The 18,143-nt window shown below is 39.2% G+C and overlaps 1 protein-coding gene across 2 annotated transcripts; it reads right to left on the reverse strand.

Moving 5' to 3' along the window:
• Nucleotides 1–1,074: 1,074 nt before the first annotated feature.
• On the reverse strand, nucleotides 1,075–18,058 carry sim1a (SIM bHLH transcription factor 1a). 2 transcript variants are annotated; one of them, XM_008324071.3, is made up of 11 exons: nucleotides 14,741–18,058; nucleotides 10,037–10,119; nucleotides 8,792–8,881; nucleotides 8,605–8,713; nucleotides 8,436–8,521; nucleotides 7,793–7,992; nucleotides 7,608–7,714; nucleotides 7,134–7,281; nucleotides 3,649–3,817; nucleotides 2,951–3,341; nucleotides 1,075–2,555 (listed from the first exon to the last, which is right to left on the reverse strand). In XM_008324071.3, the coding sequence occupies exons 1-11, from the start codon at nucleotides 14,913–14,915 to the stop codon at nucleotides 1,837–1,839; spliced, it is 2,277 nt and encodes a 758-aa protein (XP_008322293.1). In that variant the 5' UTR covers nucleotides 14,916–18,058; the 3' UTR covers nucleotides 1,075–1,836. The 2 variants fall into 2 exon arrangements, with proteins under 2 accessions (XP_008322293.1, XP_024917631.1); XM_025061863.1 differs by having other exon boundaries at nucleotides 7,608–7,992.
• Between the last annotated feature and the right edge of the window lie 85 nt (nucleotides 18,059–18,143).

The raw sequence follows: 18,143 nt of genomic DNA on the forward strand, positions 1-18,143 counted from the left end.
GAAAGTACAAGTTTGAATTTAGATTTGAAGCTGCTCTGCAGAAGCATTCAGAACAAAATGACGCCCAGCTCTCACATAACTAAACACAATTCGTTCATTTTTAAGCTTTATTTCAAAACACAAAAAAACATTGACTTAATAAATACAATTCTTGCCCATGTGCTTAAATGTGGTGCCGTTTTTCTATTCTGATCATATTTACAGCGCACCATAAATAACTTTTAAGAGATGGAGCACATTTTAGGCACTGACAAATTGAAGAAAAAATAAAAAAATAAAACAAAAACAAAAGCTTGTATAAATATAGGTTCATCTAAGGACCGAAGCAAATATGTAAAGAAAGAAAAACTTAAATGTGGTCAAACAAACATGCCCTCATAATAATCACTTGACGGGTGTGTGTGTGTGGATGTGATGAAGCTGCCCTACTACCTATTTATAGAGTGGGTCAAATTGCATATACTGACCAGTGTCCGACTCTTAAAGTCACTCAGAAAGAATTGCATGGACATCAGTGAGTACCTCATCAACATCGTTTTCGTTTTTCTGATGTAGAAAACTACTCCTGCAGCTTCAGCTTCGTCAGTAACTCCTGGTATCGCTGCACAACACTGTTTCACACAAGAGGTGATGAACTCCCCTGAAAGATTATTAAAAACTAGAGAAAAGAAACATCCACACAATGGCTTTGCATATTAAGTCTGTGAGGTGTGAAAACAATTCCAACTGATGCCTTCTCAAAGGCACTACTGAAAAGTGCACCACAATAAAAACAAATTGTTTCCTCTGGTTTGCATGCGTTGAAAAAGATGGAGAACCGTTCTAGAGCACTCCATCTCATATAGTGCAAAAAGTTAAGAGTAAAACCAAAAGGGACGAATGACGGAGCAATTTGAACACAAGCACAAGGTCGCCCTGTTTCAATTAGTTCTGTTTTCTATTCCTTTTCCATCATATTTTGTTTAATAATATGTTTAAAAAATAGTTCTTATTAGCTTAACTTTTTCAACGTGCTCGAAATACAAAGACAAACTGAACGGATGTTCTTGTTTTTGTCTTCGTTTTTAGGGACACACGTCAGCAGATATTTTTCCACTTGTATAATTGACTTATGGAACCGATTGAACGGGACTTTAGGCCTGGAGTCGACAAAACAAGACAAAAGTACTGAAGCACCTGAAAGTCACATATTTCAGGTTCTACAGAACTTGTTGAGACTTTTAAATTTGAGTGGCATTGAACTGATTACTGACTTTAGCAGACATCCAAAGAGAAAAAAGAAAAAAATGGTACTGAAAAAAAAAGAAAAAAAAACAGTCAGATGTTTTGCTAGGAAGACTTCATACAACGTTCATATACAATCGTTTTAGTGTTGAATGTTGGGAAAGTTGGTAGCAGTTATTCAACCAAGGGCCAAAATACACTATATATTTTTTGTGTATCAATAAGAGCAGAAGAAGCCGCTCATGTGTCGTTCAATCAAAACAGCGATACGTCTCCTTTTTTTTAATCTATCGAACTCCGACTTTGTTTGTCAAACAGCTGTTTAGATAGGTCTTTCCTGGGCGTCTTTCAAAATTTCAGACTCAAAATGTTTTAGTATGAATGAATGTATGCGTGTATGTATTACCAATTTCGTAAAAAGACACAGTAATGGATATTTACTGTAGCAGATTCTGAGGGGAAATTTGTAATAAGGTAACAAACAAGATTAGAATTGAGCGGTTTGATGGAAAAACAAGCTAACAGGATCCAGAATGCAAAGGCTTTAATGCTGTAATGGAGATAACCAGCTCAGACTGTGTTCTTAGTCACGCTGCGGGTGTTAGCTCATCGTTAGCTGCTATTGGTGATAATGACAGAGGTGCCCTTGTGTCCAGCCGTCTGCTCTATGGGTATGCGGAGATGTGGTGTCATATCATAGTGGGTGGGGCCGGTGCTGGCGGAGGCGCAATAACCTCGAAGACTGTCAGGGTCATAGAGGTGCTCCAGGGCGTAGCCAGTCAGAGAGTAGGCTGTGTGCTTGTCCAAATAGGGCCGGGGATGCGGCTGCGAGGGGTAGAAGGCTGGGCTGAGGGTGGGAGAAACTGAGCAGGGGCCTGACCGACCAAATGGGTGGTGTAATGGCAAAGAAATCGGTTGCAGGTCCGTCTGGAGGTAGTCTTTAGGTTTGTGAAGGCGCTCAGGTCCTGGGCTGCTCAGCCTGGACAAGGGGGCTGGGCTATTTGCAGGGCTGATCACCTGATTAAGCCCCCGACATACCACAGACTGTATTGGCAGGGGTCCTTGAGAGTACCCAGGGGTGAAACATGACCCAGCGCCCTTAGGCAGTCCATTGGCCGGGCCAAGTGGCGAATCAGTCGGACATTTTCGCAGGTGGAGTCGAGTCTCCTCTTCCTTGATCATCTGCTGTGTGGCCTGGTTCATAGTCTCGATCTTGGTTGGTTGGTGTGGGCTGCAGTGGTAGTGGTCAACTCGGTACCGGTCCCCTGAATCACTGGCTGAGCCTGCATCTGGAGAGCTGACCACACTGTCCTCCTCCCACTGGCCGTGTCCTGCAGGAGGACAAAGAAACAAGCACTGTCACCCTTTTTGGCATCTGTGGCTGCAATCTGTTACTGCTAATACTGCTAGATTCTTGGAATCAAGAAAAGCAAACAAGTATAATCCCAGCTACATATAATGCATCAAGTCAAGGGTGACTGTGTTGACAAACATGGATTAAAGGGATATTCCCACTCGACAAATATCTAAGGGTCATGAACAAATAAAAGCCAAAAATGTTCACACTGAGAACTGTCTGTCTGCAAGTTCTGTCTGAACTTTGAGCACTTCAGCAACCGTTAAAATATAATCATGTATAGAAAATCCTGTAAGTACTCAGTGTCAACAAGACCAAAAGGAACAGCTGTTAAATGTTAAAATACTTGGACGTCACCACGTTTCTCACCATTGTAGCTGTGGATGGCTGCGATGTGCGGCATACTCTCATATCCTTCATGGTTTTCCAAGGAGCTCTTGCTCAGCGGCAAAATGGACCTGGTGGAGTTCCACAGGACATTGTTGATGGGTGGAGGTGCTCCGAGGAAGTATCTCCCCGCTTCGCATCGGCCACGTTCACAGCGTTGACCTTGACCGTGCATGTGGAGTTGGGGATGGTGCTGCTCCTCAGAGGGGCTGTAGCAAACCGTACGAGGGTCTGAGAACTGTCTGTACACGCAAGAGGCGTCAGGGCCTTCACTCTGCTCCTGCAGCTGGGGGGATAATGAGTCGGTGAGAGGACTGCTGCCCCAAGGACTGTCCTGGTCTGACTCTGACCTTTCTGTATGGAAGCTAGGATACTGCAATGAGAATTATTGGTAGAGGACAATAATGAGGATTATTAGTGAATGAACCTCAGCCAAAACTATGGTTTCAACATAATAAAAAAAGAAATTCAAGAGTAGAACACAGTGCTGTCCAAATCTCTGAGATACCATGCTCTTAGGTTTTACCTGTTCCATCTTCATGGACAGAAAATTAATCCCAAAACTTTGGAAAGGAACTAAATTATTGAGTTTCCTTGCAGGAATGTGGAGTAATGCGCCTTTGTCACTTGGTATCAAATCCATCTTCTCATGTATGGTTGCTAGTTTAGGTGTTTTTTACCTGCGTGTATGGCGATAATCTGGCTTTGGTCTTTTGACGGGAGACTTTGCTCTTAGGAGTCCTGCAGCTGTCCACCAGGCTGTTGGCCACGGCACTGCTGCTGTAGGTGGAGGAAGCTTTGGATGCAGCCTGATCCAGAGACAGTTGTAGTCCTTTGTATTCCGTCTCCCTGAAGACACCAGCAGAAAGCATGCGACTCAGACAGCAGAGCAATATTAACATTTTGAATTGGTATGTCACAGATTCAATATGTTCCACAGATACATAGCAGGCGACGCTTCCCAGCTGTACACGCTGTGTATTAACAAATATATACAGCTTGAGTTTACCTGTGTGTTTGCTCCGTCCCTAGGTACAAAACCCATTAACATCTGTTTAGGAATTAGAGCATGATCCCAGCGCTGAGAAGGCTCAGTGTGAGGAGCTCTGTGTGTTTGTGTTGCAGTGTCTGTGTGATGTCGGGGTGGGGGGTGCGTCCACGGCTGTTGGGATGCAGCGAGATTGCAGCAAGGCCTTCAACAAACACACTACAGAAGAAAAGCTTTCCATTCAAATACACAGAGAGATTAAAGGCTGTGTCTGGCTAAATCAGGCTCAGTGGAGAAATTTAGACATCTCACTACAGGGAAATTGGAATTGATTTCCAACATAAGTGTTCTACAGATCTAGCAACTGATGATGGATTGAGTTTGAGAAAACAGAAAAACCTGGATGGGGCTCAATCAGGGCAAACAGTGATCCATTTCAAATCCTCCTGGCATATCGCTTCTCCAGGCAAACACGACAACAAAGGCCCACACAGACGCACACACGATCTATAGGACTCATGTCAGTGACGTTTGTTGACAGCCATAAAATCTACAATGTAATCTGGCCTCAAGATTCAGGAGTTTTATTGGTCATTTGTTACATACTCAGTTGCACACATACGATGTTCATCTGCTGTACCTGTAGATTTCACCGGTCAGCATATAGGTAATAGGACAGTTTTGATGGACATATTAGCTGCTAAGAAGTTAGCCATCATTTATTTGTGCATGTATACTTCATGTTTTAAGAATTAAGAGTTGAAACTTCTAATATCACAAATAAAAGCATGCTTGTGTTGTATTCAGGCTCATCCTGTTTTCATCCAAAAATGCAGAAGCAGCATATACATACAGTACCAGAGTTATTGACAATAATACAATACATTTGTATTCTTTACTAATACTCTGTTCACTCTGACGGTGCAGAAAGGATTTCATGTGTGAGACAGCAGAGTGACGGTTAACTCTGTGCTCAGATGCTGTAGCACCAGCAGTGCTGATTAAACACAACCTAACTGTTGACAGTGTGCAACAAATACAATGTGCCTGCGGTGCAGACATGCCGTTACTCAAAGTGTTGCCAAATCACTGGCAGACTGTGGCAGCAAAATGAGGTCCACCGACCCGGGACAGAAGGTGCACATGGGTTATCAGAGCTGGACACACAGTGAGAGTTCACAGGCAGGTGAAGTGCCCTTATCAACCTGGTTATCCCCGATTGTACACAGTGGAGGTGTCGCTCAAACCTCCTCTGTTGCTGATAAGAGCTCTACACCAGAGCCTACCTCAGACTGTACTCACGCTGACTGTGTGGCTCAATCTTTGTAGTAAATTACAAAAGCAGAGGCAGCAGAACTAACAAAGGAAGCATGGGGAGAAGGAGCAGGGATTAAAGCACGGTCCCCCTGACAGCAAGCTGTAGCCCATAAACACTCATCAAGTTTACGACCTATCAATTAAAAGGCTATAAACACAGACTCATCGTGGATTTAGTGTAGGAGGTAGAGCAAATGTGTGTTAAGCTGTTCTCTGACTTTAAATGCAGCTAGAAATGCTGTTCACTAGATCCATTTATAGGCTGTATTCTTATATGTGCTCGCCCATACATCTGTGAAATACACACAGGGAGGGCAATAAAATAATAGTATAATGGGTAAATAAAACAGCCTTTCTGGCTCATTTATTTAATTGTGGCTCCTGAGAATAGAGCAGAGGAATGTAATGCTTTTTAATGGGGACAAAATTTGATTTTGGAAAAATATTTGAAGGGACCACAGAGGAAATACAATTACTAGTCATTTGTGAATTAATAATTAGCATTTAGAGAAAAGTGCCATAGTTGGCTCATGGGCCAGACCTTAGACACACCTTCTGTAAAATATCTGACATGATTAACATATGGATTTTATAGGATAGAGGCACAATAGCTGTTTGTAAATTGGATTGGCAGCCACATGTCGGCTGGGGATTTGAATCTTCAGTTTCTGTTTCTGTTTATATTCTCTGCAGGCAGAGCTGCCAGTCTTAGATAAACTCTACCAGATGACTGAGATTACCAGCACAGAGAGGCCACAACTGTAAATAACCAACACATACAGTAATCAGCCTCAAGGAACAAAAAACCTGGCACTGACAGAAAAAAATGAGGGAGAGAAAGAAAGAGAGAGAGAGTTGGAGGAAGAACTCACCTAAGTCTAACTCACCTCCAGTTGGGAGAAAATTGTTATTATTAAAAGATCATTAGGTACTAATCTTAAATTAAAGATGTTGTGTGAAGTTTGTTTTGGGCTTGTGATTACATCACTCTACATAAAAAAACATTAAAATTGAGCAACAAACTTCTTTTCCCAACAAAACCAGGGCGGTGAGTTGACAAAGGTTCTTCACTGCCAGGTATTTAAAAAAACAAACACCTCATGTTTTAATTAACCTTCAGTTAATTGCTTCATGTGATCTGCTAATATAAATCCTCAGTATCAACACTGATTTTTCTGTCATAGCAGAAGTTGAAAGCTCAGGTTTATTCCCTGTTTCAGTTTCAGTCCATTCCGCTCATTTTGCTCAGTTGTAGAAACAGAAATATGGGCAACACTAAGTTTGTATTGGTTGAGTTTTTAACATTTAGTATAGTTTTGGAGACTTAACTGTGGTCAGTGTTGGGCCGTAGACTGTATGTAAGAAACGTACATCTGTTTGCAAGAGTGAGGTTACAGGAGTAGATCCAAAGAGCTCTAATGGGTTTGGAAGTAACTCCATATGTACCGACACTGACTAAAAAGTTGGTAACAGGAGCAAATTCCTTTAGTCTGGAGTTACTCTATAACATTGTATTAGAAAAGCGGATTCTAATGAGTTGATCATTTGAAAAACCTCAGATCAAAACGCTCATTAAAAAGTGAAACACAAACACTTAGTCAGTGTTTTACCAAAGTCTGATACAAAAAGCAAATGATCAATACTATCAAACAAAACTATGAAAACACCAGTCAGTGTTCCAACCTCACAATTTAATTAAGATGTGATCTCTTGGAGAACGTTAATGAAGAACAGGAACACCACAGCTCTGACCACATGTAACAGATACATAAACAGTGATCAAAACAAACACTTCCAACATCAGTAGAATCATGGACATCAGTGCTGCAGCATTTAAGGAAACAATACGCAGTTACTCACGTCAGAACACAGTTCACGCTGACGATGCAGTGAGGCCTGGAGGAGCGGCTGTTGTGCACAATGGTTGCATAACTCTGGACCCAGACCCAGCCTCCCTGCTTGGCCAGGAAACGGTAATACTTAGTGGTGACCTGACCTTTAACCAGCACTGCAGGATGGGGCAAGGTGGGGAAAGAAAACAACATGTGATTAATCTGTTAGAGAGGGTCAAACGCATTAAAGCAGGTGGAAATAACTGGCAAACATTTTACTGTTGTATGTTATTTAAAGGTGCTTCAAATATATACTGCAAAATATATAATGGTTCTATGAATACTCATACATAACAAACATACATGGTTGAGTTGAAACAGTTATGACATTGTGTAAATTGTCTGAGTAAAATATATAATGAAGGATGAAGCAGACATGTTGTTCATGAATGTGGGGAGACACCAAGAGAGTTTGTCAGAAGGTAAAACAAACTTAACTCACACAAGTGATGAGCACAGCGGAGGTGAAAGGAGTCACAGCTGTGGACATGGTGATAGAGTGTCTTCTCTATCAGATCCTGAGGCTCGTAACCAGTCAGCTCTGCAACCCTGAGCAACACACACCAAAAATTTGCACAAAAGCCAAAATACACACTAAATAAATGTATCTGTAGGAAGAGAGTGTACCGTGAGTCCAGGAAGATGAGCTTCAGGTCCAGACTGGCTCTAAACATGAACATGTTACTGTGAAGTTTGATCTCAGTAATCGCACTGGGCGGCAGAGAGTGGCCCACAGCGACCAGCCCAACGTTCTGGTAGCAGCCGTCAAATGGAGACATGTCCAGGCTGTACTGTCGGATCTTCAGGTAGCCACTACAGTGGATCACCTGCACCCAGAGGCCACGGAGGAAAAAATGATCAACAGCTTTAGATTTTAATTTTGTTACATTTTAGCTTTCTTCAAATAGTTGTTTCTACAAATCTGGAAAGTTCCTGAAATTATCCTGAGAAGAAAGGAGAATGCAGATGTCCACAAATTACACAGCAGGCATTTTGTGAAAACTGTGCTGTCAGCACTCTGATCAAATTTAGAAAAATGTCTGCGTGAGCTCACATTGTAAGAAATGCAAACTGCAAATTCCATATGAATGTCTGGTCCAGATGGACCACAACAATTTGTGCAGTGCATGTCTGAAATAACTTTTAGTCTTGTGTGTTGACTGTACAGTGACCACACATACATATCCTAAAATATATTTTTTTAATCAAATGTAACATAAGCATTAACATTCCACACCCAAATAAAAATGTAAATGAACACCAGTCTTACCTTGTATCCTCCACAAGTCAGGCCAGCGTTCCTTTTAGCGAGGACACATTTCATTCTTAGAAAGAAGGAACGCTCTATCTCATATTCTGCAGAGACAGTAACTCATTTAATTGAATTATTCATGCTCTTTTATGACTGTTTAAATTATGTTGGCATTAGTAAAATCTACCTTGGACAAAGTGAGAATGATAAGGCTGGTGTGCTGTGAGGACGGCCGTCATTTCGTCGTGGTCTGCCGGGTGGATGTACTCAAAAATGCTGTTTCCTGTCAACTCTACCTGTTAAGAGACAACATTTAATTTAGAAAAGTGGCCACACAAGCCGAGAAATCACTTAGAAATGTTCAACAAACCAACCTGCGACAGGCCCAGGTGGACTGACGCTGTTTCTGATATGTACATTATTTTCCCATCTGGAGCCACCACAAAGATGAAGCCATCTAATGTCTGGAACAAACAAGTCAATCATTAGAAGTTTGAAGAGCTACAGTTACAGCGGAGTTACTTACTGTCAGGACGTCATGACAAAATAATCTCTTGAGGACAGGCAGGAAGCTACAGTGGTATGTACCGAAGCTCCAGATTTAAAGGGGCAGATGTAATGTAGTCTTGTTTGTTGGTTTCTGTTTTGCTTGATGAGAGGTAGCATTTAAGCATACGTTAGAAATTAGTCTGGTTTACTTGTGATTAACCTGCTGTGATAGGATGAAGTGTGTTTAGTCACTATGTTAGAATAATTCTGGTTTTCTCAAAGACAGAACTTCAACAACTATTTGGATTTGGACTATTTGGAGGGAATTCACTTTGCCAGCAACAACTTTATTTGCTGCAAAGCAAAAGACAATCATATCATGTTTAAAAATACAATTTAGAATACATAAAACTATGTATGTGTGTTAATTAGAATGTGATATACATTAATATTGTAAATTATGAAAATAGTAATATTTTCATATATATTATATTTCTAACTCATAAGATTAAAATTACATTAAATGACAATAATATTATTTGATCCTTGGGGAAAGGAGAGGCTCATTTACCATTGATTTGACTCATTTACAACAACTCGCCCCCACTATTCAGCTCACAGTCTGTCACTTCTGTTGCATTTTCACTATTAAACCACAACAGACATTTTTGGCTTGACTGACTGTAAACCCATCGACCCATTTGTCTGTATTCTGTTACTCTTCTGCGTCTGCAGAGCGGTGTTCCTCTGACTTGCGTTCCCTCTGTCAGGCTGGTAGAAACATGGCTGCAGCCGTATGGCTCTGTTTGTCCAGCCTGGTCACTCTGCAGCCCTGCTCCATTGTGCTGCAGCTGATGTGAGCGAGGCTGCAGGACAGACTGAGGCTTTGTACGTGACCAGGAATGTGTTCAGCTCATTTCACTCCTCACAAGAATGAAGGCAACAGGAGGCAGATGGTGGTGGCCACTAAACCACACAAACACAGCCTATAAGGCTGGAATATAAATGGATTTCAGGGTGTTTTACAGACATGTTTTTTAACAATTAGGGCCCTTTTATGAGACCTACAAGCATTTCACTTCATAGCTGCCTTTCAACATGTAAAATCTCACAACCACAGCATTTCATACCTGTAGGAGATGAGAGCCTAATTCCTGGCTGACTCCATCCAGAGACGTGCTGCGACTCACATGACCCCAGGACTCCCCAAGACCTGGACAATGAGTGACAGACAGAAGATTATAATGTGAAATAACAAAAACAAATGTGTTTTTAAAAGACCTATCATGTTTTAAATAAACACATTTTTAAAATGTTTTCTTTTAAAGGTTAATAAGATGTTTTAGGAAAACCATGCTATTTTTAAACACAAAAAGACAAAAGCATTTAAAGAAACAAAATACATATAGGAACATAAATGACATAAAAATGAACATGTTCTTAGTAGAACAAAACTTTCAGACTTTTCATCTTGCCATCTGTAAGATTTTTTTACAAGGCTAAAGTAAAGGACTCTTTTCTTGACTATTTATATGGGTATGTTTGGTTAAATTATACCAAATATAATATTTAACAACACACCTTTAAGTTAAGCTAAAGGTAATATTTGTCTATCTGAGGTCACATTAATTAACATTGTACTTAGTTTGTACTTTTAAATCCCTGTCTGGCATCATCATTATTTTTCTCTTTCACCACATCATAGTTCTGCCATTGAAATTTGCATTCATGTAAATTTGCTCTCTGTTTCTTAGGTATAAAGCAACATTATTGCAATTAACACAATTACAAATATCTAACATGATATATCCACAATTTTTATCATTTTTATTGATATTTTGATCCTTTCCGGACTATGTTTCTACTCTGCTCGCAGTGTTACATGTATAACTGCCCTTCTTGCCTCTAATTCCCCCCTGAAGACAAGTCCAATTTCTCTTGAACTACAGTTGGGTGGGCAATATGTAACTACTTATTTAACTAAGGCATTTTTCTGCCACCATTTTCAGACTTGTACGCTTTTTGCCCCAGGCTTCAACATGTAACACCAAACCAGAACACACACAGGAAGAGTTTGTGTTGATAAACAGAAATGCTTTCTCCAGATGAACTGATCAGGAGTTTTTCAGTCACATTTTAACATGACAGAGTTGACACTGAACTCATGCCTACATTCTTCAGTACATGGCAACTCTACGGCTCTAACTTTCAATTGCTGTTCCCAAAAACCTTTAACTTCATTGAATGAAAAAAAAAAGATCACAGTTAAGAATGCCCTTAAATGAACATCTACTGTTCATATGCAGTGCAGCAGTGTGAGTGCAGCACCAGGGCGAACAGCCTCCGGTGACTGCTTTTAAATAGCAATGACCAACACAACACAAGTCTCAGATTATAGTTATTTAGAGATGGAGCGGTGTGATCTGCAGCCTTGGGGATGCAAAACATACACTCCCAGTACAAATAGACTTGGAGAGGGTCTATATTTGTAGAGAAAAAAGAGGAGAGAGAGAGAAATAGAACACAAACCGTGCATCTGTTTGTGTTTGTGTGTATACACATGCGTATTGAAATGCAAATGCCCCTCGTCAGGATAAACAAGCAGGGAGCAGCTCAGCGACTCACGGTCACTTTTCCCCATTATACACCCCTGCGGTCCTCACCGTTATCACGGAAACACAGCTGGTTAAGGAGAAATATAGTATTTAAAGGCTCTTTAAATACACCATAGAACAGAAGGAGCTCTTAATAAATAATGAGAACGTTTCATTTGACACGCAGCACTAATTATGACTGTGTGTATTTTATTATGTAAATTAGTTGTTCGATTAAGTAATGTGAATAATGGCCACACTAATTATTTTTCAAACGTATCTAACATCGAAATCATTATACTGTAATTAAAACAAATACCAAAATACACTATAGATGTATATACTTAGAGAAGAGAAAATATTTAATGTTTACCGCGAGAAATCTGTTTGGTAACCAAGTTGAATATTGTTCTAGTCTCATTAATTTAATAATGTAAAAGAGAGAAAGGAACTTAGTGCTCCGGTAAAGCTTGACTCTCAGTATGGGGGTTGGGGGGGGGGGTAATGATTTATATAATACGGATATTTCAAATGATAAAGATTGCATTACAATATGCGGATTATTTCAGTATTTTTGTTTCTGTGACTCTATGAACAGCTTGGGTTTCAGTGAAGCATCTGAAGAGCACAGTGGAGTGGACCGAACACCGAGGCCTGGTCCAGACCTCTTATTAATTATTCTCATAACACTAACCACCGTCATATCGGTTCATAATTAAATAAATAAAAATATTCGCCCGGCCATAATTACTGTCCCTTGTTCCTATTTTGTTAGATTTAATTTTACATTTATTTATTACAGCATGTGGCTTCAATAAAAATCCCATCTGTTCGAGACCGGGCGCGTTGTATTCCCGATGTAAAAGAGGTTCATTTATCTGTCGCGTAAAATTGTCACAGTAAAGGAGAATAAAAGCACGGGACAACGAAAAAATAATTAGTATAAAATAATTAATTTACAACCTTTGTCGAGTGAGAAATGGAATATAAATGGAACAAAATCAGTGATTTTTTTTTTGTCTGAAATACCACAAAAAACAAATCGTAAAAAATCAGTGTAAACAAAATATATATAAAAAATTGTAATTATTTACAATACAATTTGTTCAATTTATGCATTTATTATTACCATTATTACTGTGCTGGTTGTTATTTTTGTTATCTTTCAAAAAGACTAAAATCGATCCTTACATTTTCAATAAACTTTTGTTTTCCATCTAAACCATTATTCTATGATCCGATGATTTTTTTTAACTCTAAAGATAATAAATATTATTTAAAAATAATATTTAACAAACTGTAAACGGTTTATAGAATATTCAAAATCTTAATTTTAAAATACCATTTGTTACGTATTAATTATTACATTATATTTATCTACTTAATAATCAAGACAACCTGGGTGAGATAGGGAGTGAGGTCAATGTGGTTAGGGTCAAAGTTCATATCCATTTAACTCTCAAGCACAGACACGCACAGGTACTCAGTACTACTCTAAATGATCCTCCCGACTTCCTTTCTTTTTTAAAAACCTGATCCTTAAAGATGACCATAAAGTACAAATATCCTCTATCTCATCTTGACCTTCATCTAACTATAATCTGGACCAGTTAGAATTGGATCCAGGGTTTAACGCAACATGTTGAATTAAATGTTGGGTGCGGGGATGTCTGAAGTGCCACTTTTATTTAAATATTCAGCTCATGCGCCCAGTCCAGGGGACACGCACGTGGACCATCACAGCGTGACAGTCAGACTTTTATTCTATTCACGTTGGAAATGCAGAGTGCTGACCAATGATGTCCCTGCAGCACATCGGTTCCATTTTCAGGTATTCGTGGTCCTTGTTGGCACTGCAGAGCCATTATTCAGACCAGAGGAACAATGAGCTGCAGTTTTGTGCAGGTTTTCTTTAATTATTATTATTATTTATGAGGCTACCAAAAGTAAAAAGACCATGTTCCTGCAGAGCCTGCTCTCCCTCACCCTGCGCGATGTCTTATTCATTGGACTCACTGGTTCTTATTGAATCAATGCTTTAGTAGACACACAAAGCAAAGGGCAAATCAAGACGAAATAATGTTCCTACAGTAACATTAATAAATAATACCGTAATATATTTAGGTTTATTTGTGCACATTTGAATGTGTATTCTGGTGATGACGTATATTACCACTCACTACTGGAAGACAACATGCAGCAGCTTCAGTTGTTGTGAACTGTCCGGTGTAAACCTGAGTGAGCTCAGTCCGATTTGTCACTTGACATCTCAGTATTAAGATATACAAATCAAATGCACCGTTAACTATTTTCTTTTTCAAGTGGGTAACACGTTGATGTATGTTTATGAAAATGAGACCAGATAATAATCCAGGGTCCATATTTCCTTTGTATTTTCCATTTAGACTCTTTGTTATTCCACCATCACCACATCATCACAACACAATCTGCTCCACAGCCACGGGCAGCTCCAGATTCACAGCACTCAGATGTGCACGTCACACTAAAATGTGCGGCTCCGCAGCAGTCACGCAGGATGGAAACTCATCACAGATAATCTGCTGCCAGGGGCCACGAGGGGCCCCCGGAGAAACCCCATCAGTCCATGGTGTGGACACAGAGAGGTGGTCAGAGGAGAAATCTTAGATAGAAATCCTCTATCCATCTATCTATCTATAGATAAAAGTGATAAAGGGAAGGTCATTATTATAATCGCTTCCTCTTTTCCTCAGCGGTCTGCAAGAATCGTTTTTAATCACTATACTGAAAAAAGTCTTGCTGCATTCTATGTATTTACCTAGAAAACTATCAGAATTTGCGCTGCTAAATTACAGATCTGACGGCGACCTGTGATGCTCATTTAAATATATATAAAAGTTTGATCATCTTCAATACGTCCTGTACACATACTAAAATAAAAAAAAAATAAAATATAATTTGTTCCTTTCTAGACAGATTAATTGTAAATAACGAATATAATTGTAAGAACAAAAAGTTTTAAACGTAGTAAAATTTGAAATACTAGAACACAAAATTAAGTTAAAAATAAATTAATAATAACAACAACAACAACAACAACAATAATAATAGTGATAATAATAATAATAATGGCGTTTAAAACATTTGCATTTCTAATAGCTCTTCTTTTAATTATTACAATAGTCTGCAGTAGTAAGATTTTTTTTTTCATGTTGACTGTGTTTGCTTTTACACTAAAAGGCAGTAGTTACTCGGTGTTACCTTCAGGGAAGACAATTCTCATCTTCAGGTAGCTGGTGGTCAGTCTGATGATGGAGGCTTTGTCCAGCTGGGAGGTGATGGCCGAGGGCAGGGGCAACAGTTTGGCCAGTTCATAAAATTCACTGTTCTCCTTCTCCCGTCGCGTTCGGGCGGCGTTTTTGGATTTCTCCTTCATTCTTTCTTCTCTTTCTCACTTCATAAAACCTTTATGTCCTCTCTTTGTGTGTCTTTCTCCGAGCCTTTCAGTGGTCTTTTTTCAAGTCGTTGTCCAGGAGGTGTCTCATGGCGCTTCAAATAACGGAGACCCGGCGTCTCCTCACACGGACCCGGACTCGTCCCTGCAGTCTGCGCTGTCCGGCCCGCAGCCACTGCCGCTGCGTCAACACATTCCCATATTTCCAAGTGTCAGACAAGCAGGGGGTGCGTCTAATTCCTGGATTCCTCGAGGATTAAATCTGCGTTACAGTAGGAGGGTTCGACACTCAGCCTAAATCCACCATGTCTTGGATGAGCGGGGGTTGGGGGAAGACAGAAAAGCATCACACAGACATTTGTATGTATGACACAGCTTATGGAGCAGCCGACGAAAATTCAAATTAATAAAGACACTTGTTTGATGATCTCTGGGGAAAAAAACAATTTGATCTGGCTCTTACCTCACAAAAAAGAGAGTAATTGTGCATTAATACGACGCGTTTGATATTCTAAAAAAAACATCTAAAATCTTCCCACACTTGCATTTCATTACCATCCTATGTGAATTTTTTTAAATGGACAACAGCACATCCAGACTCTCCAAAGCTTATGCTACAAGCTCCGCCTACTCTAAGGACTTCTGCTCCCATTGGTCAACGTGTTGTGTCGTCTGTACCTCCATTGGCCAGTCTTTATAGTGACGTTCAGTAGGTAACCTCTGGCCCTTAACCGAATCGAAATCCCACAACCTTTCGCTCAACGGAAAATTGCAGAACTAAATCAAAATTAGTCGTTTAAACATATTAAATTATTCTTATTCACTTTATCTTGTCAAGTTTCCATCTGTTTTTCAGCATACATGTTTAAGCTTTAAAGTAGCACACCCTCATTTGGAAATGCTTAAATAATTTGATTAAAAACATATTTAAAACGCCTTACTTTTTTCCCTTAAAATAAAACTCATGCAAATCGACGTACGTACAGGCCCTTCTGAATCATCCGAATCAAATATGCTTCAAAAATGTTTTGTAAATATTTGTTTCTAATTGAATGTTTTAAAATCAGGACATTTACACGTTACAACTAAGATTGTTGAAGATTGTTGTTGTTGTTTTGTTTGTTTTTTTTACCAAAAAAATGGGTTAGAAAATGAAAATTGGTCAGGAGTATTATTAAGAGTGATAATGAGAAGCGTTGCGTTTTGGGGGCGGGACAAATGAATCCAGAATGATTTGAATAAAAATAAACTTTTAGTTTAAAGGAAAATATGCCTACAAAAATTATTAACAATGTAACGTTATTATATTATTTTTAAGTAATCCTTAAAATAAACGAGAAAGAGTGAAAATGCGTGATGATAGTAGCGGAGATGATTATGATGGTGAGGTCAGAATGAGCACACAGCTTCTTAATCTCCATCTCTGGCTATGATGGATCCAGTGCAGACAGTCAGTCAGCATAATAGGAACCAGGCTGTGGTGAGAAAATTATTCTTGGATGCTGAAAAGGTTTTGAGCATATTGACTTTTAACTTAAACTTTACTTCACCTCCAGACTCTACCACGGTCACACAGGCTTCTCGGTAAAATAAGCATCTCTAATACTAGGAGTAAAGAATTTTTTAATGTTGTGCGCCCTAGTGTAAGACAACTGTTTCACAATAGGAAACATGCTTTTCTTTGCAGTTGAAAGTTGATAATTTGTTTTAAAATAGTAGTAACATGTCATAAATGTTATATTATGTACAAGTAAACATATTTTAAAGCTGGTGCTTTCTTAAGTTGAGAAACTGTATTTCTATATGAAAGTTTTTTTTAATTAAAGGATGGAGGAGAGTGGGTGGACAGATTCATTTATCCACATCACTTTTATTGTCTCGGTGACATATGTGCGAAGTTGCAGTCACAATACTGTAGCATTCTACATGTGCCATACTTACATATGTATGCTGGTGGTAGTATCTGTGGAACTAACCTATAAAAGGCAAAAAAAGGTTTAGTTTTCATCACATCATATTTTCATGTATATCTCCCTGTGCTTCGATCAGACGAACTCTGACACACCCCTAGAACAACAGCTCATTTTAAAGTTGGGATGACTTTTGAAATGTGATAGATTAAGTACACAACAAAAACAAAATCAATGTCAGACTGATTTACTGCTTGTAAACAGCTCTAATAATTAAAACATACTGATTCCTGATCCCTGTGCTTTTGTCTTTGGTAGAGACCTGCCCGAAATTAATTCTGTCACAATCCACAACCAGCCCACCAGAACCGAAACGTTCCCTAAATACTTACAATCCAATGAAACCTCAGGGAACATGTGTTCCACACAGAGTAATTACAGGATACAGTTGACTACAGTAGTACCACGTGGTACTCCTATAGGCCTGAACCCTGTTGATACATTTCTTAAAACTGGTGAAAACTTTCTTTTTTGAACCAAGTCAAAAGGTTTTTAATAACTCCCTGGTCAACATCATCAATATGGACTAATCTAACTAATCTAGCTTGTACTGCGCTGTCATACCCAACTATAAATACTGCATATCTCCAGACCTGCACAGCACTTTAAATGCTGCAGATATCGTAAACTAACACAAAGGCTAACCATCAACGCTATTTACAATGATTGTCAGGCTGGTAAGTCTCTTCATTAACAGACATACTGCATGTATATATAGTATTCAATCCATATGTGTCACACACAGCCCAGCAATTAAAGAAGCTCCAATGTCTAATGTCAGTCCAAGAAGTCTGAAAAGATGATGTCAGCTCTTAATTCTGCAGCAGTAGGATACTGGTCGATGCTGTAATTTAATCTGAGAAAAAAACAGAAAAAAGAGCAGGGTGTGTCAAACATATTTATTTGTTATTCTTATGAGTATTTTCGCTTTGAAAGGAAAGAAAAGATTATGTATAATACATAAAAATATAAATTTGTATATTTTATACATCATGTGTCAATCATCAAATTCTGGTCAGATTATTATGGTAAAATCTGCCAGTTAACTCTAGGTTTAGCCATAGATGAGACACCAAATTCAACACAGCATCATATACTGTATACAGTACAATGTACATTATTACATTGAATCTATTAGCAAATGCTTTTCTGAAATCTGGTGGACTATAATGGTCAACATTTGTAATTGTGTCAGTTTTTATTTCACCTGCCTGCTGTGAAGCTGTCCCCCACATGGTGC

This window comes from Cynoglossus semilaevis, chromosome 13 (assembly GCF_000523025.1).
Source record: "Cynoglossus semilaevis isolate Cse_v1.0 chromosome 13, Cse_v1.0, whole genome shotgun sequence".
Taxonomy (NCBI): domain Eukaryota; kingdom Metazoa; phylum Chordata; class Actinopteri; order Pleuronectiformes; family Cynoglossidae; genus Cynoglossus; species Cynoglossus semilaevis.